This window comes from Rhipicephalus microplus, chromosome 5, assembly GCF_043290135.1.
Source record: "Rhipicephalus microplus isolate Deutch F79 chromosome 5, USDA_Rmic, whole genome shotgun sequence".
Taxonomy (NCBI): domain Eukaryota; kingdom Metazoa; phylum Arthropoda; class Arachnida; order Ixodida; family Ixodidae; genus Rhipicephalus; species Rhipicephalus microplus.
In genome coordinates this window covers 217,331,707-217,353,720 of record NC_134704.1, presented here as the reverse complement: position 1 = coordinate 217,353,720, position 22,014 = coordinate 217,331,707, and the positions used below count along the sequence as shown (strand labels likewise).

General features: G+C 49.8%; 1 protein-coding gene across 12 annotated transcripts in view; it reads right to left on the bottom strand.

Annotated features, from left to right (window-relative positions):
• Nucleotides 1-22,014, bottom strand: part of LOC119173521 (complement factor B) — a 1,265,978-nt gene that overhangs the window by 213,225 nt on the left and 1,030,739 nt on the right. For 10 of the 12 annotated variants that reach the window (XM_037424323.2, XM_075896490.1, XM_075896493.1 and 7 more), the window contains one exon: nt 19,103-19,279. The exons of the other annotated variants lie outside the window; for them this stretch is intronic. In XM_037424323.2, coding sequence (XP_037280220.2) covers nt 19,103-19,279 — 177 coding nt within the window. The remainder of the gene's footprint in view (nt 1-19,102; nt 19,280-22,014) is intronic. 12 annotated transcript variants of the gene reach the window in all.

Genomic DNA, 22,014 nt, shown 5'->3' with positions numbered 1-22,014 from the left:
AGTGGATGGAGGGAAGGCCGCTGAGATAGCTCAGTTATTAAAGCATCGAACGCGTTATTCGAAGGTCGTAGGTTCGATTCCTGCTCACGGCTGGTTATTTTTTCCTCCACTTTTCTTTCTTCTTTCTTCTTATTTACATTCCATTGGTCCTAATAACTTCCCCTGTATATTCCTTGGCATTACTGTCTGGTAGATCTCATTAATATTGTGTTAGGACACGGAAAAACGAGCCCTTAGGTATACACTTCTTTCCCTCACATATATATATATATATAAATATATATATATATATATATATATTTGTATATTTATATATATATATATATATAAGGGAAAGAAGTGTATACTGCCACGTTCCATTTCCCAAGTTTTTTGATATCGTCCGAAAACACCGCGCGATTCTCAGCGCAAACCGCGCCTGCAGTTTTCTAGAAGGTTCCGGACTGTAGTAGATCATTTCGATAAGATCACGCCCACTGTGCGAACGGTACAGATTGTTCTGGAAGCTAGGCCACCACCAGCGATAACGCCAGCGACAGGAGACTTCGTGTTAGGACTTTCAGTTTACAGGGCACAGGTTCGCCCAAATAAACAGTTAAATCCTAACGCGAAGTCTCCTGTCTTCGGCCACGTCACGACCCCGTGACATCTGGTGGAGGTGCTGCTTCGTTCATGTACCGGACGCCCCCGTCAAGCCGTGAACCCAGCCCACGTCGCGGAGAAGACACCGACACCAACCAGGAGCAGCGAACAAGCCGCCGACAGCAAGGGCTACCACCGGAGTACGGGCTTCTACCAGACAAGGCGCGGAAGACGAAGGCCATGACCGCGAATGCAGCGACAATGACAACCACAGCGTCCCAGCCCACGATGGTCATGCATCAACCCAGGGAACCACCAATTTTCCATGGGTCATCTTTCGAAGACCCGGAGTCCTGGCTGGAGACATACGACCGTGTGGCCGCCCTCAACCACTGGGACCATGACGAAAAGCTGCGTCGTGTGTTCTTCTATTTGGAAGACACCGCAAGGACTTGGCTTGAAAATCGGGAGTCCACGCTCCGAACGTGGGATGTTTTCTGCGGCGCATTCCTTCAAACGTTCGCGAGCGTCGCTCGCAAAGAGAGGGCCGCTGCTTTATTAGAGACTCGGGTTCAGCTACCAAATGAAAATGTCGCCATTTTCACAGAAGAAATGACCCGACTATTCCGTCACGCTGATCCAGACATGCCTGAGGAGAAAAAAGTTCGTTTCCTCATGCGAGGGGTCAAACAGGAGCTCTTCGCGGGACTGATGAGAAACCCACCGATAACCGTCCAAGAATTTGTAGCAGAAGCGACCACTATCGAAAAGACCCTGGACATGCGCACCAGACAGTATAATCGTCGCCTGACTGCAGACTGCGCTGCTGCTCAAGCCAGTAACTCCGGAGACCTGCGTGAAACGATCCGAGCGATCGTGCGGGAAGAGCTGCGCAAGCTGTTGCCTTCGGCCCAGCCTCAAGTGGATTCAATTGCCGACATTGTGCGAGAAGAAGTTCGGCAATCGCTTCAAATTCCCCACGCACCGCTGCCCGAGCCGGAAGCTATGAGCTACGCTGCTGCACTGCGCCACAACGCTCCTCCCCGTCCACGCCAAAACGCCGCCCCATCGCACTTCCGTCGACAGACGCCACCGCTGCCACCACCCCCACCGACGTCATACCGTTCGCCAGCGGCCCAGCGCAGTGCACCGAGGAAGACTGACGTCTGGCGCACCCCTGACCATCGCCCACTTTGCTACCACTGCGGCGAGGCCGGACACACATACCGCCGTTGCCAGTACCGACAAATGGGACTGCGTGGCTTCGCCGTCAATGCACCGCGTCCACAGCCAGGAGAACGACCACGTGACATCGCCGACTACCTGACAGGAACTCGGTGGACACCCCGAATCCCTTCACGTTCGCCGTCGCCCAGCCGCCGCACGTCACCGCACCACCGGCAGTACTCTGGCCCAACGCGGGGCCGGTCTCCTAGCCCGTATCCGGGAAACTAAGGGCAGCAACCGGTGGAGGTGCGGTTGCTGTGCGACGAACTACCGAAGATCCTCCGACGACGACGACACCGCGACGGAGCTTTCCGAACACAACGCCAGCCAGGCAAAGCCCTGACGGCGAAAGCTCATTTACCGAAGGTGGCCTGACGACGCAGCATGGAAGCAGCGGAACAAGCCGAAGCAGCCGTGACCCGACGCCACGCCCTAACTGTAATGCGAGACGGCGAACTAGCGACCTCGACGTTCTTATCGACGGCCACAGTGTGACTGCTCTCGTCGATACTGGAGCCGACTATTCTGTCATCAGTGGTTCGTTCGCCGCGAAGTTAAAGAAAGTTAGGACAGCTTGGAAAGGCCCTGAAATCCGCACAGCCGGAGGTCATCTCGTAACGCCTGAGGAATCTGCACAGCGAGAGTCACCATTAACGGCCGTATTTATCCTACAGACTTCGTAGTCCTACAGCGTTGCTCGAGAGATGTCATCCTTGGCATGGACTTCTTATGCCTCCATGGTGCTGTCATCAACCTAAAAACAAAGTCGATAACGTTATCCACAGAAGAAGCACTACCGCCGCGCACGCCGTCAGGACCCCATGCCTTGAATGTGCTGGAAGAACAAGTCACCATTCCGCCTCGCTCAAGTGTCATTATTTCAGTCGGCGCTCCTAAATCACCTGACTTGGAAGGCGTCGTTGAAGGCAGTCAGCATCTGTTGGTCACCCGAAATATTTGCGTCGCAAGAGGAATTGCAGAGCTGCGGGGAGGCAAAGCAACGGTTTTGCTCACGAATTTCAGCAATGAGTATAAACATGTGAACAAAGGAACAACGGTCGCATACATCGAAGAAATTGTCGAAATCACCAGTGCTTTCGCCCTCGCCGATTCTGCGGAACCTGCTCAGAGGAACCAAGCCCCTCCCATAGCTTTCGACGTCAATCCCAGACTTCCGAACGATAAGCAAGAACAGCTCAAGGCCCTGCTCCTGCAATACGAAGATTGCTTTTCGTCGTCATCGAAAATTCGGCAGACCCCAATCACGAAACATCGCATCATAACCGAAGAAAATGCCAGACCACTCCGTCAGAGTCCGTACAGGGTTTCGACGCGAGAACGTGAGGCGATGAAGAGACAAGTTGATGAAATGCTGCGGGATGACATTATCCAGCCGTCCAAGAGTCCATGGGCATCCCCCGTGGTGTTAGTGAAGAAAAAGGATGGGACCCTACGTTTCTGCGTCGATTATCGCCGCCTGAACAAAATCACAAGAAAGGACGTGTATCCCCTCCCACGAATAGACGACGCACTTGATCGGCTCCATAACGCCAAGTACTTTTCGTCAATGGACCTAAAGACTGGCTATTGGCAAATCGAAGTCGACGAAAGAGACCGAGAGAAGACGGCGTTCATAACACCGGACGGCCTCTTCGAGTTTAAGGTGATGGCCTTCGGCCTTTTCTCAGCACCTGCAACGTTTCAACGCGTTATGGACACAGTACTGGCAGGATTGAAGTGGCAGACTTGCCTTGTGTACTTGGACGACGTCGTCGTGTTTTCCTCAAGTTTCGACGAGCATCTTCGGCGCCTTGAAGCTGTACTTCAAGCCATCAAGACTTCCGGACTCACACTGAAGCCAGAAAAGTGCAGATTTGCGTATGAGGAGCTCTTGTTTCTGGGGCACGTTATCAGCAAGTCTGGAGTTCGTCCCGATCAACGGAAAACAGCCGCCATCGCCGACTTCCCGCCGCCCACTGACAAGAAAGCCGTGCGCCGATTTCTGGGCCTGTGTGCCTATTACAGGCGGTTCGTGAAAAACTTCGCCCGCATCGCCGATCCTCTCACTAACCTTACCAAGGCCGACGTGGAGTTTAAGTGGGAAACGCCGCAGGAACACTCTTTCCAGGAGCTTAAACATCGCCTCCAGACGCCTCCGTTACTTGCCCATTTCGACGAATTCGCCGAGACAGAAATACATACTGACGCAAGCAGCGTAGGTCTTGGCGCCGTTCTTGTGCAGAGGGCTGACGGACTTGAAAGGGTTATTAGTTACGCCAGCCGATCGCTATCCAAAGCAGAAGCAAATTATTCCACAACAGAAAAGGAGTGCCTCGCCATCATCTGGGCTACGTCGAAATTTCGCCCCTACCTCTACGGCAGGCCCTTCAAAGTTGTGAGCGACCACCACGCATTGTGTTGGCTAGCCACCTTGAAGGACCCCTCAGGTCGCCTCGCACGATGGAGCCTGAGACTTCAAGAATATGACATTACTGTCATTTACAAGTCCGGCGAAAAACACTCCGACGCCGACTGTCTCTCTCGTGCGCCTGTCGACCAACCGCTACCCGACGACCCGGATGACGACTACTTCTTAGGAACGATAACTACCGACGACTTCGCTGGACGACAGAGGGCCGACCCGGAACTTAAGGCCCTAATAGAATACCTCGAAGGCAGGACCGCCGAAGTCTCGAAGATATTCAAGCGCGCACTTGCGTCGTTCTTTCTACGAAACGGTCTTCTACAAAAGAAAAACTTTTCACCGCTTCGAGCTAAGTACCTTCTTGTGGTGCCTTCAGCTCTGCGACCAGAACTCCTGCAGGCCCTTCACGACGATCCGACGGCAGGGCACCTCGGTGTTTCTCGCACGCTCGCGAGGATACAAGAAAGGTACTACTGGCCACGTCTTACCACCGACGTCACTCGTTATGTGAGAACATGCCGGGACTGTCAGCGACGCAAGACACCGCCGACAAGGCCAGCGGGACTTCTGCAGCCAATTGATCCACCTTGCCGACCTTTCCAGCAGATTGGTATGGACCTACTGGGGCCGTTCCCGACGTCGGATTTCGGAAACAAGTGGATCGTGGTAGCTACCGACTACCTCACCCGCTACGCCGAGACAAAAGCCCTGCCAAAAGGCAGTGCATCCGAAGTAGCTAAATTCTTCGTCGAAAATATCGTCCTACGTCATGGCGCCCCAGAGGTCCTTATCACCGACAGAGGAACGGCATTCACTGCCGACTTAACTCAAGCAATCTTGGCATACAGCCAAACAAACCACCGCCGGACGACAGCGTACCACCCACAGACCAACGGCCTCACCGAGCGGCTTAACAATACGATCGCCGACATGCTGTCAATGTACGTCGATGTCGAACACAAGACGTGGGACACCATTCTTCCGTATGTGACCTTCGCATACAACACGGCGGTGCAGGAGACGACGCAGATATCGCCATACAAATTGGTCTACGGAAGGAGCGCGGCAACGACGCTCGATGCCATGTTACCCAACGTCACCGACGAAGAAAACCTCGATGTGAGCGAGTATCTTCAACGCGCCGAAGAAGCCCGACAACTTGCGCGTCTCCGTATCAAGAATCAACAGACGACCGACAGCCACCGTTACAACCTTCGACGACGCTTCGTGAAATACCAGCCCGGTGAACGTGTTTGGGTGTGGACGCCGATACGCCGACGTGGACTAAGTGAAAAGCTTCTGCGACGGTACTTCGGTACGTACAGGGTGGTTCGACGGCTCGGCCCACTTGATTACGAGGTTGTCCCCGACGGCATCATGAACTCTCAACGACGCCGATCGCGACCTGAAGTCGTCCATGTCGCGCGCCTCAAGCCGTTTCATGCGCGTTAACAAACTGAACTAGTGTTTTTTTTTGTATTATTGTTGTATCGTAATTTATTCATTGTACTTTCTTGCATTATTATTGTACTTTCATCTTTAGTTAAAGCATCGGGACTATGCCTTTTTTCAGAGGGGGGCAATGCCACGTTCCATTTCCCAAGTTTTTTGTTATCGTCCGAAAACACCACACGATTCTCAGCGCAAACCGCGCCTGCAGTTTTCTAGAAGGTTCCGGACTGTAGTAGATCATTTCGATAAGATCACGCCCACTGTGCGAACGGTACAGATTGTTCTGGAAGCTAGGCCACCGCCAGCGATAACGCTAGAACATTCGACGGCAAGAGTATAAATGCCGACGCGCTTCGCCGCTTGTCAGTTGTTGATCGAAGGCTGACGCTCCGTTCGCCGCTATCAGTCCGAGACTGCTATCTGTGCGAGACTGCTGCTGTAATTGGACTTTCAGTTTACAGGGCACAGGTTCGCCCAAATAAACAGTTAAATCCCAACACGAAGTCTCCTGTCTTCGGCCACGTCACGACCCCGTGACAATACCTAAGGGCTCGTTTTTCCGTGTTTTTGACACAATAATAATGAGATCTACAGACAGTAATGCCAAGGAATGTACAGGGGAAGTTATCAGAACCAATGGAATGTAAATAAGAAGAAAGAAAAGTGGGTGAAAAAATAACCAGCCGTGAGCAGGATATATATATATATATATATATATATATATATATATATATATATATATATATATATATATATATATATATATATATATATATATATATATATATATATATATATATTCACAAAGAAGTACATGCAGTTAAGTCGCACGTCACCACGCCATTAACAATATCCATGCAATGACCACCAGTTACTAATTTTAGGCGGTGCATTTCGCGTCCGACTACGTTAGACTTGAGCTAGTTTTAAGACGTCATACTGTCGAAAAAGCGAAATTTACAGTGCACATTTGTACAGTGACACGATATATAAACTTTGCCTACTGTAAACGTTCGGCGCAAGGCTACCCAGAATTTTGGGGGGGGGGGCGGGGGAGAGGGAGTGCTGCAGAACGACTAACTTTGGCAATGGTTGGTCGTTGTTAAAGCATGTAGATATTTAGTATACCCTGAAAAGATAAATTACGAAAACATTTCGTGGTGTAGGGGGTTCAGATTCCTTTCCGTTGCCCTTTTATGGCTTCTTGGTTCTGCGAACGTGGGCGTGCGTTTCACACGGTATTTGTTTTTCGATCTCACAGCTTTCTGATCCCAGCTAACTTCCAATATTACGGCTCAGTTATTCTGAATATTGTAGACGCCTAGCCAAGGAAGAAATAGTTAAGACAGAAGAAATCAGTATAATACACACCGTTTATGAATTATTTTCAATCTCTTACAAGAGCTTTTATGGAGCTCAAGTTTAAAAGACTGGCTTGTCATACTTCAAGGGCTATGACACAGAGTTCTAGACATTATTAACGGGCACGCACGAAGAAACCTGCATCAAGAAAGCGCGATGGAGGAGCCGAAGCGCATAGCAGTTCCTGCACGCAGCGCGCGGCTCTTTCTGTACTATTCCACAGCAGCGCTGCCGCTGCGGTCAACACTCAATAGCTCAGGCGGCGAGGCGAGGTCAGGCCACTCAACACTTCTAGTCACGGAGGAAGGAAAGGTAGGAGAGGCCCTGACGTCTATCATTGTGAAGCCACGATGTTGCCGGAAGTCGGCCATATTGACTGGGCAATATATCCTCCCTTGTTTACATCCGAATGTAAAGCAGAAGTCACGACTCCTTCTTCGGCTCGCAAAGTACGTGTGCTGCGCAGCGCGCGTGCCAATGAAACGGGGCTCAACACTCTGAGCCAGCGCTACCCCTTCGGCGAAATCATTTAGTCCAAGTATTAACAGCGTGTAACAGCTCACCGACAACAAAGCAAGTAAAAGAGAACGCGCGCTAGATGCACTGACATCGGCGAGTGTTTTCACGTCATTAATTTAGCCACTGCACATACAACATGATCGGTCGTGCGCCTTTTACGGTTGCATTCCGCCACGCGGCCGACGCAGCGTCCGGGCACTGTGTCCGTGTTCCGCATGAAACTCACCGGCGTCAGTATTCTGCGACCGTGGTGACTTTGAGCTCGGTGCAAGTGACACTTGAACGCGATTGCTGTTACGGTGAGATTACATTCAATGCTGGGGGAGAGTGTACGATGCAGAATGAAAAAGTTCTTTTAATACGCACACGCAAGTTGTATGCTGTACACACATGACACGAAACTACGTATGTGTACATGGTACTCATTGCGTCTTGCTGGGCTCAACAGCGTCGTCCGTTGTCACAAGCAGGAGCACTGCTCAAGCGTCACTGGCCTGCAAGGCATTCGTCGTCGTTCAGCTTCGTCATGGTGCCCAACGCAATTTCGCTGAACATTAACTGCTTCATCCGCATCATCCGCCGCACGTCACATGGATATGCACTCGTTCTACGCACTGTTGAAACGCTTGTTGGACAAAGGGATTCGTAAACGTTGCTAAGAGTACAGTAACGGCCAGGAGAACACTGCTTAACCAATAACACGGCGCAGACCAAGGAGATTGTCCGCAATGGCTTAGCACGAGACCTGGGGAGGCACACATGCCGCCGCCAGCCGCAGCCACTCACTGCTAGACCAGCTCCACTGCGCAACACGTAACCATAGAAACGCCGCCAGTGTGCCCAGTGAATATGGCCGCAATGATGTCATTTCTGCCACACTTTTCAAGCAGCGCGCCGGCTGGGCATGCCCTCTCCTACCTTTCCTTCCTCCGTGCTTCTAGTGTACTCTACTTATGCGGCGCTAAATCCTAGAATAATTGTATATGGTCCCTATGAGACCGGAGTAGCGCAACTGTTTTTCAACGCTGCCGGCGCCACCAGCAACCATTAATTCCGGAGAAGCTGACGCTAAGGCCAATTTCGTGTGTTCCGACGCTGCTGCGGCATTGGCGCGAATCATCGCTAGTGAAGTTCAAAGGGAATCCACCTGGTCTTCACGCATTTTCTGAACGTGGTTCATAGATGCGTGTGGATGACTGCGGATCTGCTCTATGTGCGGAACAGGTCTGCACTACTATCATCACAGCAATCGGAATGTTACAATGACTGAGTAATCTGGTAAAAGACGTTTTGCCAGTTTTACCAGCTGCTGGTGCTCATTTGTTTATAGTGCACATGCTGAAAAAAGAACAGCACCGTTCTTTGTTGCGCATTCATATATGTTCAAAAGTAGTATGATCACATAACTTCATAAATAGAAGATATTGTTAAGGCGTTTATTAGCCGGCAACCAGCGAGCGACAGTCACAGCCAAGCACGGACTTTCAGCGCGAGCAGCGTCCTTGTCGGGCAGCCCCACAAAATGGTACTCAAGAGTTCAACTTATTCCAGAGTTCGGAGGCTTCGCTACAATTACCCCGATGTCAAAGAGGGAGCCCCCTGGCGACCTAACAGCTTGTTCCTATGAGCGGGTCATAATAAGCCTTCAGGTGCTCCACGTTGACGATGTCGCGCCCACGGCGGTGCACGGCTGAAGACATTTTGACAGGTTGACCGGAGATGTGCGCTCGATGACACGGTAGGGGCCTTCGTACTTGGGAAGTAGTTTGGAAGAGAGGCCAGCTACAGAGGTCGGGAGCGAGAGCCATACAGGCGCACCAGGAAGGAACGTGGGCTCAGAAGTGGTAGAGCCATCACGAATACTCTTTTGCCGCTCTTTCTCATGTGTCGTAAAAGTCTTGGGAAGCTCTCGACACTCTTCAGCAAGCCTGGATGTCTCTGAAACAGGTGCACACTCAGATGGATCCGGCGTGCACGGGAGTATCGTGTCCATAGAGTGCGACGGGAGCCTTCCGTACAGCAAGTAGAAAGGTGAAAAACCGGTCGTGCTCTGAGGGGCGGTGTTATTGGCGTAGGTGACAAAGGGCAGTATATTATGCCAATTCGTGTGGTTGGCGGCGACGTACATCGAAAGCATGTCGCCGAGGGTGCGGTTAAAGCGTTCGGTGAGGCCTATCACCTGCGGGTGGTAAGCAGTAGTTTGCTGTGAACAAAATGGCACTCCATCAGGATGGTTTCGACGATGTCCGGCAAGAATACACGGCCTCGATCGCTGCGAAGCTCTTGGGGTGTTCCGTGGCGCAGTAAAAATTGATGCAGCAGGAACGACGCATCATCGCGCGAAGCAGCCGGTGAGAGATCTGCGGTTTTGGGGTATCGAGTAAATGGTCTACGGCAACAATGAACCAACGGTTACCAGCCGACGCCAGAGAAAGCGGTACATACAAGTCGATACCTACGCTTCAAACGGACGGTCAGGACAAGGTAATGGTTGCAGACTGGTGTGCGACATGTGTGCTGACGGTTTGCGGCGTTGGAAAGCGAGGCAAGAGCAAACAAACTGCTGCACGTAGCGGTACATCATGCGCCAGAAGTAGCGTTGTCGAAGGCAATGGTAAGTTTTGGACACCCCAGAGTGCGCGCATATCGAATCAGAATGGAAAGATTCACATATCTCGAACGACAGACTGCGGGGTATCACGAGTAGCCACTTCTGGCCATCGGCGTCGTAATTGAGTCGGTGTAGCAGGCCGTCACGAATCAGTGAGCAAGTCGATCAGTTGGGCGATCCAATTATTCTTTCGCTGTTCGGTAGCGATGATTTCAACATCAATGGCAGAAACAGCAGCCGAGGATACTGAGCAGAGCACGTCAGCTTCAGGCAGAGGGGAGCGCGAGAGGGCATCGGCGTCAGCATGCTGGCGTGCGTTGCGGTACAGCACATGGATGTCGTAGTCTTATAAGCGAAGAGCCCAACGGGCGAGACGGCCTCAGGGATCGTTCAATGATGAAGCCAGCATAGTGCATGATGGTCGGTTACGACATCGAACGGGTGACCAGACAATTAAGGTCGAAACTTTGTAAGGGCCTACACGATCACCAGACGCTCTTTCTCCGTGACGGTGTATTTTGTCTTGGCTCTCGTGAGCGTACGGCTCGCATATGCTACAACATATTCAAGGAATCCGGGTTGGCGCTGCGCCAGGACAGCGCCGAAGTTTACCTGCTGGCGTCCGTGTGCACCTCCGTTGGGGCCTGTAGGGTCGTAGAGGCCTAGAATGGGAGGAGACTTCAACAAATGGCGGAGCTTCGCGAACGCGTTGTCGCACTCGGATGACCACGAATTGAGGAGCCCGTTACTTCCAAGGTTCTTTGTCAATGGTTATAAGATCGTGGCAAAGTTTCGTATGAAGCGTCGGAAGTATGAGCACAAGCCCACAAAACTATGCAGTTCTTTGAGAGATGCCGGTTAGGGGAATTCGGCCACGGCCCGAAACTTCACCGGATCAGGAAGAATGCCGTCCTTGTACACGACGTACCCTAGGATGGTGAGTTTCCGTGCTGCAAAGCGGCACTTCTTCAGATTTAGTTGCAAGCCGGCATCGCTCACACGTGCGAACACTTCTTTCAGACGTTGGAGATGCGTGTAGAAATCCGGAGCGAAGGCAATGACATCTTCGAGGTAACACAAGCGCGTGTACTATTTCAAGTTGCGCTGAACGGTGCCCTTCATGCGCTCAAAGGTCACAGGTGCAATAAGTAGACTAAACGGCATGATGTTGAACTCGTAGAAGCCGTCTGGTTTGATGAAGGCGGTCTTCGGTCGAGCGTGGTCAGCCATGGGTACCCATGGCTGACGACGCTCGACCGAAGACCGCCTTCGGCACACCAGACGGCCAGTACCCCGAGCGCAGATCAAGAGAAGAAAAAAAAATCGACTCCGTGAAGGCTGTATATCGCGTCATCGATGCGTGGCAGTGGATAAACATCCTTGCGAGTGATCTTATTGAGCCATCCGTAGTCCACACAGAACCGCACAGAACCGTATATTTTCGCAACAAGAAAAACAGGAGACGCCCATGGACTGTCCAAGGGCCGAATAACGTAGCGTCGAAGCATATCGTCAACCTGCTCAATAATTACCCGACGTTGAGCAGGCGACACGCGATATCGATGTTGCCGTAAAGGTAGATGGGCACCAGTGTTGATGTGATGCGTAACAGTGGATGTGTGACCGAGATAACTTCACCCGATATCGAAGGAAGAACGATATTCTTGCAACAGGTTCAGAAGCTGGAAACTCTGTACTGCCGTAAGGTTGTCAACAATGAAGGGACGAAATACTTCAGTAGTTGACGGATCAGAAGTGGAAACAGCACTGATCGTACGCGACCTCGGACAACGCATGTCATCGGGTACGTCCAGAACTTGTGCGTCGTTTATTGGCTCCACTCTGCCGAGACATTCCTCTCGAAGCAAGGTAACGGCATACGGGGTTGGGTTGGTTACAAAAATAGCGGCATTGCCCTGGTTAAGCTGCACGGTCGAGAAAGGTATTGGCAATCATTTCCCGCTACAAGCACGGTCATATGGCAAAACAATTGCAATTGTTTCAGAGAGACCGGTGCAGTAGATCGACAGAGCTGTCGTCGAGTTTGGAGGCACTGTTGTATCGTCTTTCGTTAGAATCTTGCTCAGTGTCGAGAGACTGTCTTCTGGCGTCAAATGAGAGAAGAGTGAGAGTTCAATTTCGGCAGTAGCACAATGAATGACGGCGTCGTGGTGGGAAAGAAAGTCCCATCCCAGAATGACGTCATGAGAGCATGCCGGAATGATGATGAACTGGGTGACATACAGAACATCGTGAATGACAACGCGATGTGTGCACCCTGCTGTAGGATGAATAAGATGCAACTTAGCAGTACGGAGAAACAATCCAGAAAGTGGCGTCGTCACTGTTCGAAGTGAGCGGCAGAGTTTTTGGTCCATAACTGATACGGTAGCTCCAGGGTCAATAAGAGCCGATGCACAAACACCATCAACAAGCACGTCAATGACATGCGAGGGGCTGCTGTAAGGGCTTTCACATTGTGAGAAAGTCGCAGTCCTTGCTTCGGGGACTGCGACGACTAGTTTTCCCGCTCAAGAGCAGCCGAACTTGGCCGTGTGGGGGACAGGGAACGACGTTGTGGAGACGGCGACCTTCAAGGAGATGGACCTGGGCGAGACGACGGTGGCATAGGCGGCGCTTCATCGTGATAGGGATGGCTGAGCTGGCCAGCAACAGGCGAAGAAATGGGAGCTGGCTGTACGCGAGGGCAATAACGTGCTACGTGACCCGCGTAACCGCAGGTAAATCAGATGGGCCGGTTGTCGGGTATGCGCCATCGGTTCACCGGGGTAAGTCTCACCCATGTCGCAAAAGTCGATGAACGGAACGGTCACTGCAAAGGCTGCATGGTGGGCTGAAGCTGAGGCTGAGGGGTTACGTCAACATGTGTAGCGGGCATACCCACTGCAAAAGACGGAGGTTGAGCGGCAGCTTCGGTGTAAGTCGGAGGGGCGGTTGCTGGAACGACTTGAGGTGGCCTGGCGACCACTTGGGCGTAACTCAGGGGCACAGGAGCCGGAGCCTTTTCGGGGTGGTACGTAGGCATAACCTCCGCTATTTCCTGCTCAATTGATTGCTCGACGGATGGGAGGGAGAAGGGTTGTAGCCGATCGTTGAACAGCCAGTTGGTGGGCAAAGGGCAGGAGAGAGAACTGAAGCGCGATTTCCTCACGGATGAAGGACTTGAGGTCTGCCACTAACGCCACGTGGTCACAACTGGCCTCCAAGCCAGCAAATGTTGCAGCTCGTGGTGGGGAGCGACGGGTCATCGAACGCTGCCGGCGGAGCTACTCGTAGCTCTGGCACAGTGTGATGACCTCAGCCACTGTGCCGAGGTTTTTGGCGAGCAGCATCGGGAAGGCATCATCGTCAGTGCCTTTCACGATGTTTCGGATCTTGTCAGACTCGGACATGGTGTGATTCGGTTTGTTGCATAAGTCGAGGACATCTTCAATAAAGCTGGTAAATGACTCACCAGCCTCTTAAGCGCGTTCACGTAAGCGCTGCTCGGCTTGCAGCTTGCGAACAGCGGTGCGGCCGAAAACGTTGTTGACAGCGGTCTTAAAATTGGACCAGGTTGCAAAATCGGACGCGCAGTTGTTGTACCACAAACTGGCAACGCCCGCAAGGTAGAACACCTAGTTGGTCAGCTTGCCGTCCTCGTACCATTTGTTGGGGACGCTCACGCGCTCGTAAATGGCGAGCCAGTCCTCCACGTCAGTGCCATCAGCGCCAATGCTGGGGACACCGGGACAAGGACGTGGCTTGGGAGGCGTCGTTTGCTGAGAGGCGTCGTGGGACATGGTGGATGGCAGGGTACGTGATCGTAGCTCCAAGGGCATTGAAAGGGATCGCAGCACTCTCCACCACTTTGTTAAGGCGTTTATTAGCCGTCAACCAGCGAGCATACACGATGCCGACAGTCACGGCCAAGCACGGACTCCCAGCGCAAGCGGCGTCTTTGTTGAGTAGCCACACTAGAAGGTACTCAAGAGTTAGACCCATTTCAGAGGTCAGAGACTTCGCTACATTATATTTATTCGCCACTGACGTAGCTAAATGAGCGCGGTTGTCGAAATTGCTGAGTTTTACAGTGAAGGCTCTTGAGATCACCAGGGCCAATTCGAGCGCCGTAGATGTTCGCCGCCTCCGGTGTCCATCACCACTATCGAATGAAATAAAAAGATCTACGTAAAAATGCAAGAGCCGCAGTCGGGTACCAAACCGAAGTTTCATGAGTGGAAGTCCATTCTTCTACCGAAAAGCTACGCCATAACAAGGAGCTGAACACTGCACTAATTTTATGTTGGTCGCATATTGGGTAAGAATTTTTGTGTACATGTGAAATAAATTGTTTTAGAACAGTGAAGTAACAACTGTGCGTCAAACAATGTGAATTGTGCAGAGTGCACCGATATGCTCTTGCGCACTTCAAAAGCCTAAGGTATAACTCTTAATTGAGTTATGTTCACCGACATGATTCGGGTAATTTTAGGTACAGTCAAAATCAACGAATATCGGACTTCACCAGCGTAACTTGAATACGGAGTGTTCCCGCTCATTATCCGGTCAAAAGTTGCGAACATTTGTGAAAAGTGAATGTCGCCAGACAAAAAAAGTTGATAATGTTCGCCCTGCACTTTTCACTACACGCTGAGCAAGAAGCCGCTTTTTTTACAATGCTATTTAGTGAGCTCTTACTTTGCACTTTGTTGGCAATCGGGCAGAGAAATGACCTTCAAGCACTGAAAACAGTGCGTGAAGGTCGCAAGCCAAGTATGCCAATTTGCAACACGGCCAAAAAAAGAAACGCGACAGGGCGTCGTCTGGCGTTTGTGAAAACAGAGGGCGACTTCACCGCATAACTGATTGCTAGCCAGGCAAGATGGTGGACCTATGCACTACTCTTGTCTAGTAGGGACCATATACACTTACGCTTTTCAGAATTGGGCTAATCACTCCGGTTGTCCGGCTAATGAGCGTGCTGCTCGTCAGTAGAGTTAGGTGGAAGGGGGGGGGGGGGGGGCAGTAAGTGTAGTCGGTGTAGTCGGGCCGTCGGCTTCGACGTGCAAACGTCGCAGATTGCTGAGCAAAGGCTGAACGTTGATCACGTCGCATTGAGCAAAACCAGGGAAATGTGTTCACGAACACTCCGCTAGTAGCAGACGGGCTACTAGTAACAGACGCTAGTAGCAGAAGAGGCGTATGGATCACCGCAGGGTGTTGAGGGTACGCGGCACACTGTTCCCACTGACGAACAAAAGGAGGCGGACGGCTGTTGTCATTGTGATTGCGGGAGGGATACTGCGGCTTGACATAGGACATCGGAGGTGAAGTCTAGAAAAAGACCGCGCTTGGAAGAGCTGCGCATGGTCAAAACTAGCGGCATTGATGCTTTTGGACGGTGTTTTGCATGGGGGATCTCGGGTGTTCACAGGTACACAAACGCGGTGACAAATTCGTTTGCGTACAGTGACACGGATTTGTTGAAGCAAGATCAGCAGGCAAGAAGTCTTGGCAAACATCGACAGTGGTACCATCACGACATTCACCAGGCGTCCGAATTTCGAAGTGATGCGGCGTGTCATTAGGGCCTCGAAGATTCGGCAGTGCTTGACACATCAGCCACAGACTCAAGACACTTCTTGTCGATGACGAAGCGATAATCGTCTTCCGCAATTGCTTTGGGAGTGTGGCCCACATTGTCCTCTTCCGTCTTGTTGGCATGGGCAGGCTCGCACAATTTCAGTACCCATTCAACGTTCGTTCTGCTAGTCTCACCACAAGCTTGAGCTCCCGCGACATGTTCTCTGCGCGTTTCTTCTTCGTCGTGGGGCCTCCGATGTATTTCTTGATCTCCTCCGTGAATTGGTGCAATGTCGTCGTTGTGTCCTCGTGATTCTCGAACCATACTCGGTGCACTTGAAAAATAGATTGACGTAAGACAACTGGCTATCGGAATTCTACTCATTGGCTCAGCTTGTTCGTTGATTGCGGCTGAGCCACTCTTTAATGTCATCGCCGTTTTTTTTTCTGTGAAGGTGCGTGGCTCTAGGTAGTGGCAAGGCGACATCCTCATGAACGGCTCCTGGATGTATCCGTTCAAGCTCATTTCATGCGGTAGTGGTGGCAAGCTCACTAGTCCTCGGCTGCAGTGAAGCTCGCACTGTGTCGGTGCCGTCGTTAGTAGACAGTTTTCCTTCAGTCTCGCTTGGCAGTAACTGGCTTACCAAGAAACATCCACCACAATGTGACGATAGAACGTGTTTATTTGCACTATGAAGAATGATTTCGAGAGGTACAACTCAGACTAAAAAAGCGGTCACTGAGCTGCTCGCGAGCCTGTCCCACCTCGTCCTCTTCGCGTGCCCACCGAGAGGATGTGTTGATATTAAGAAAGAGATAGGAACCTACATCAAAAAGTGGAAAAGCAAACGCACATATGTGGTTGTGCAAGTGATTTGGCTATTAAAGACAGATACTAATGGACGGTACGAAGAAATAAGGGTTTCCCACGGTTGCTGTGAAGACAATGTGTATAAAGGAGATGTGCGGCTGATGAAAATTTAAGTTACTATTATAATCTCACAATTTCTACGAGAAACAGGATTAAGCGTTGTATGGTGAGCCGAACTACGTAAAAATTGTCACTCAGGCGTAGCAGTTGCTGGCCAGGTCGGCAAGGCTAACGCACTGGCAGCATCACCACCACCCACCACCATTGAGAAATATTATTGGTACGTCACAAGAACTTCCCATTCTCTTCTTTGTTTTAAATGCGAAGTATTTCTTGGCGAACTTCGGCGGCTTTTAGCGCATCTATCTATCTATCTATCTATCTATCTATCTATCTATCTATCTATCTATCTATCTATCTATCTATCTATCTATCTATCTATCTATCTATCCATCTATCTATCTATCTATCTATCTATCTATCTATCTATCTATCTATCTATCTATAGAGCTGTCCTGGCCGTTTGGATAATGGTATTAATACCAAACTTGGTATGACATAACATGACTGTATGACTAGCATAACTGGGTAGTCATAACATAAAAATCTTGACATGGACGTCATGAATGTCATGATTTACAATTCATGGTCCTGCACCTCTTGCGGTGGTTTCATTCACAAGGCATATTGCGAAACTGGTATGGTATAACATGACTGCCTAACAAACACAAGCGACAGACCCTAACATAAAAATCGTGACAGGCGTGTCATGTAACCACCTCACAACATGTCACACTCATAATGGGCTCGTGGCTGTTTCGCTAGCTTATCATATACCATATTTGTTATGACGTGACGTGAATGAATGAAGAAAGCATGTGACTAGTGCAAACATGATAATCATGAGATGCGTGTCATGTAACAACTTGACTATATGCCACGCCCATGATGAGCTCGCGACCGTTTCACTATCTTCACATGTGCAAAATCCGGTATTACGTGACGCGAACAGACGACATAGGTAAATGACACGTCCTAACATGATGACCATAACATGCATGTCATGGAGCAACATGACTACGTCCCACACTGGTGATGCGTTCGTGGCCGATTTGCTCGTATCACATATGCCACATTTGGTATTACATCAAATGGATGGAGGACGAAGGTATGTGACTGGTTAAAACATGATAATCATGAGATGCGTGTTATGTATGAACATGACTACATGCCACACCCAAGGCGACTATACACTTCGACGTGACAAAGTGCGCGTGCGCACCTGCGTTCATTTCATTGCGTCACGCCGGCAATGCCACGCCAGGCGCCGATATCCCCTTAGTGAGATCAGTGGATCTGCCCACTGTCTTCCATTGTGGATCTGCCTGCCATATACTGGCAGGCGTGCGCTGCGTTGCTTTGACGCATGCGCGTTTGAACGCACATGGCGATCCTTTGTCAAGAAGAGAGGTGGACGCGTTGCCGTCTAATTACGTCGTTGGTGCGAAATGCAGCATGCCGCATATCACGCCGGTTGCCGCCGAGCCGCGCCGACGGACGCTGGTCGCACCGGTCGCGTTTCGCTAGCGTGGCGTCTCTGCGCCCAGCCTCCACGCGCGTCTACTCGAGGCGGAGTATATTGGGCCCTTCACGAAGCGCTCACCGCCGTTTCGCTAGCTCCACATGTACCAAATTCTATATCACAGGAAGTGAATGGATAACGAAGGTAAATGAGACGTCGAAACCTGATAATCATATTATGCGTTTCATGTAAAGCATAATTACATGCTGCGCTCATAGCGTTCATGTAGCCGTTTCACTAGTTCCACATATACCAAATTGCGTATTACGCTACGCCAATGGACAATGAATGTAAATGACCCGTCCAAGCATGATAATCATGATATGGATGTCATGTAAATAATGGCTATAAGCTACGCTCATAGCACGCTCGCGGCCATTTCGCTAGCTTCATATATAGCAAAGTTGGTTTCAGGTGACGTGAATAGAATGCGAAGGTAAACGACACATCCAAACATGATAATCATGACATGAAAATTATGTACGGCATCATTTACCTCCACCTTGTAACGTTGTGCTCATTTTGAAATGATTTATTAACCTGACTCATTCGCGCTTCGCATATCATTGATTCCCAGTGTACGTTAGATCTGCCAATTTTTTGTTTTTCTATTAAGAAAACCTTTTCACACTGTTGTTACATTTTTTCACACTTCTGATATTTTTATGTGATTGCGCAATCCATTGTTTTACTTCTTCTAACTTAAGCTGACATCCACCTACGTAAGCGAGCTGCCTGTTTGTAACTCCGCAAGAGTTCCTTCTGGAAAACATTGTTTTTTCCTGTATGATTTGGTTTTATATTTGGCAAGAAAGCATGCCATGTTGAATGAGTACGATCAATCATGCGATCGGCTGACGAGATGAAAAAAAGCAGTGATCTTACGTGTCGGGGGGGGCAAGCAGATGGGACGAACATTTCGCTGGAAGGAGATTTCTTCTTTTAGTTGCAGTAGGGCGATGTCATTCAAAAAGTTATTGGCCGTACGATTGTATTGCACGTGGTTGATAATGCGTTCCACTTGAAGCTTCATCGCGTCTTTGTTATTCCGATCAATGAGCCCTGCGCAAAAAGAAGAGGAGGCCGTATTTTCTACCGCATATACCTTTTATGAACAGAAAGCGCGAGTTAAGGAGAATATGTTGCTACTTCTGTAGAAATGCTGAAAAAATTACGAATGATGACCCTACCGAAAATTTTGGAAATTCATCAGCGATGAAATGACTGAGACAAATCCAAAGTTTTGCTGCCAGTCTTTTGATTTATATTGTCTCTTTTTTCTATACTTGTCTGATGCTTTTTTTGTATCGCTGGGTCTATATCCCCTTCAGGCGCAGCGTCCACATTTGTGGACGCCAACTTCACAGCTCAATATCTCGAAATTTACTTTGAATCTCGCGCGCAACCAGTGCTCTCTCTATCACTACATGTTGCTGCAGCGACCCGTGGCGCCATCTGCCGCAGCTGACACAAAATAACTACAAAAACAACTCTCAAAGATGGACGCCTCCACGTTTTACGGCGGCGCACGTAAGTGGCTCTCACTTTTCAAGCCCTTGCTATGTTTCATTCGAGGTGGCATGAAATTATGCACTTGTCAGTAAGAGCTAAGAGATACCTCATGCCAATAAACAAGACTTTTGCAACTAGAAACTATTTATAACGTCAAAAAGGGTGCGTAAAATACCGCGTCCACGATCGTGGACATTGCGCCTTAGTGCTGCCTTTGTTGCAGGGCAGCCATTTCGCACCGTGTGCGCAGATATGATGGTTATGTGTGATTTTTTGTCTCCAGGACTTGAAGATCATGCTTCAAAACGTCAGAAAGTTGATGATGCGACAGCAGAAGAAATCCTCATGAGAATATCAAATGGAGATATCTCAGATGGCGACTTTTCAGATGACGAATTGGAAGCAGAAAATGAAGAAAACATAGTAAGTTTGCTCGAGATTGTGAGACATTATTTTGTGTTCTCGGGAAACATATGGCACCAAACTGTCTAAAGGTACTTTGACCCTAATTTACGCTGTTTGTTTCAGCCTGCCAATGGTCAGGTGACCGCATCCACGACCACAGCTGCACTGCCTGCACGACCAGACGCCACGGTCAGCTCGAACGCACCTGCGGCATCTACGAAGGCTGAGTTCAAATGGGTGAAGAAAGATTTTGCTCCAAGTGATGTTGACTGCCACTACAATCCTGAAGTAGCCTCGACATGCCAGCAGCCACTTGTGTATTTTAGCAAGTATTTCACCGAACAGATATTTGAAGACCTTGCTGAATTCACAAACAGGTATGTCCTGCAAAGAGACGGTGCCGTATTAGCCACTACAAAAGAAGAGATCAAAATATTTTTTGGAATGCTCATGCTGATGGGTGTTCTGAAATACCCACGCGTCAGAATGTATTGGCAAACTGCAACGAGGATTCCCGCAATAGCCGATTCGATGGGCGTGAAGCGATTCTTCAAAATCAGAGGCGCTCTCCACATAAGCGACGCTAATGAAGAACGGGACCCGAACAGCCAAGACAAATTTTGGAAAGTTAGGCCGTTGCTAGAAGCTGTCAGAAGCCGCTGCTTACAGCTTGTTCCCTTGGAACAGAATAGCATCGATGAACAGATGGTGCCGTTCACAGGACGCATTGCTGCAAAGCAATTTGTGAAAGGAAAACCGAACCCAGAAGGCGTGAAGGTTTTTGTACGCTGCAGTTTTGACGGTCTTGCACATGACTTTGAGTTTTACCAAGGGAAGGGAACGGGAGTGAGCAAAGAACATGCACATCTTGGCCTTGGTGGCTCCGTCGTAATGCGCCTTGTTGAAAGCCTCCCGAAGGCACAGAACATCAAGTGCTACATGGACAATTATTTTACGTCCGTGAAGCTCTTTCTTGAGTTAAAAAAGATCGGCATTTTGGCTAGTGGCACAATTAGGGGAAACCGCTTGGCAGGATGCGTCATGAAAACAGACAAGGAAATGAAGAAAGAAGGACGGGGAAGCTATGATGAGCGGGTTTCCCAGAACGACGAAGTTGTCCTTGTTCGTTGGCAAGACAACGGGACCGTCAACATGGCTTCTACCCACCTTGGAGTTGGAAATATTGGCACCGTGAGAAGATGGAGCGAATCCCAAAAGGTCCACGTTGACATTGACTGTCCAGAGGTAGTCCTGGACTACAACAAATACATGGGTGGAGTAGACAAACTAGACTTCATCATGTCCCTCTACCCAATGCGGACGCGAACGAAAAAGTGGCCTGTGAGAGTGATTTCCCATTTTGCATCTTTTGCGCTCTCCAACAGTTGGCTTGAATACTTAAGGGATGCCAATAAAGCAGGGCTACTAAGAAAAGAGACACTGGACATGATGGCGTTCCAAACAGACGTCGCGAATTGCCTGCTGAACAGCAATAAGCCACAAAAGAAGCGTGGACGTCCGAGCAATGACAACTCCCGAACAGTGAAAAAGAAGGTACCCAATGCTTCACCACTACCAGTCAGCACTGTTCGCTATGATGGGATTAATCATTGGCCGCAGCAAGTAAACATGGCTAACGCACAACGCTGCCGGAGAGAGGAATGCACATCCAAAAGCCGTGTCCGCTGCAGGAAATGCAACATTTTCCTTTGTCTGACATCTCAGAACGACTGTTTTTATTTGTTTCATACCAAATAGACTCTTTCTGATTATTTTTGCGGAAAAGACTTCCTAAGCAGTGTTCCTGCAATGATTATTTGCGAGCCTCCGAAATAAAAGCGTTTGTTTTCTTCTTCTCCACCGTTCATGGGTATTGCAAC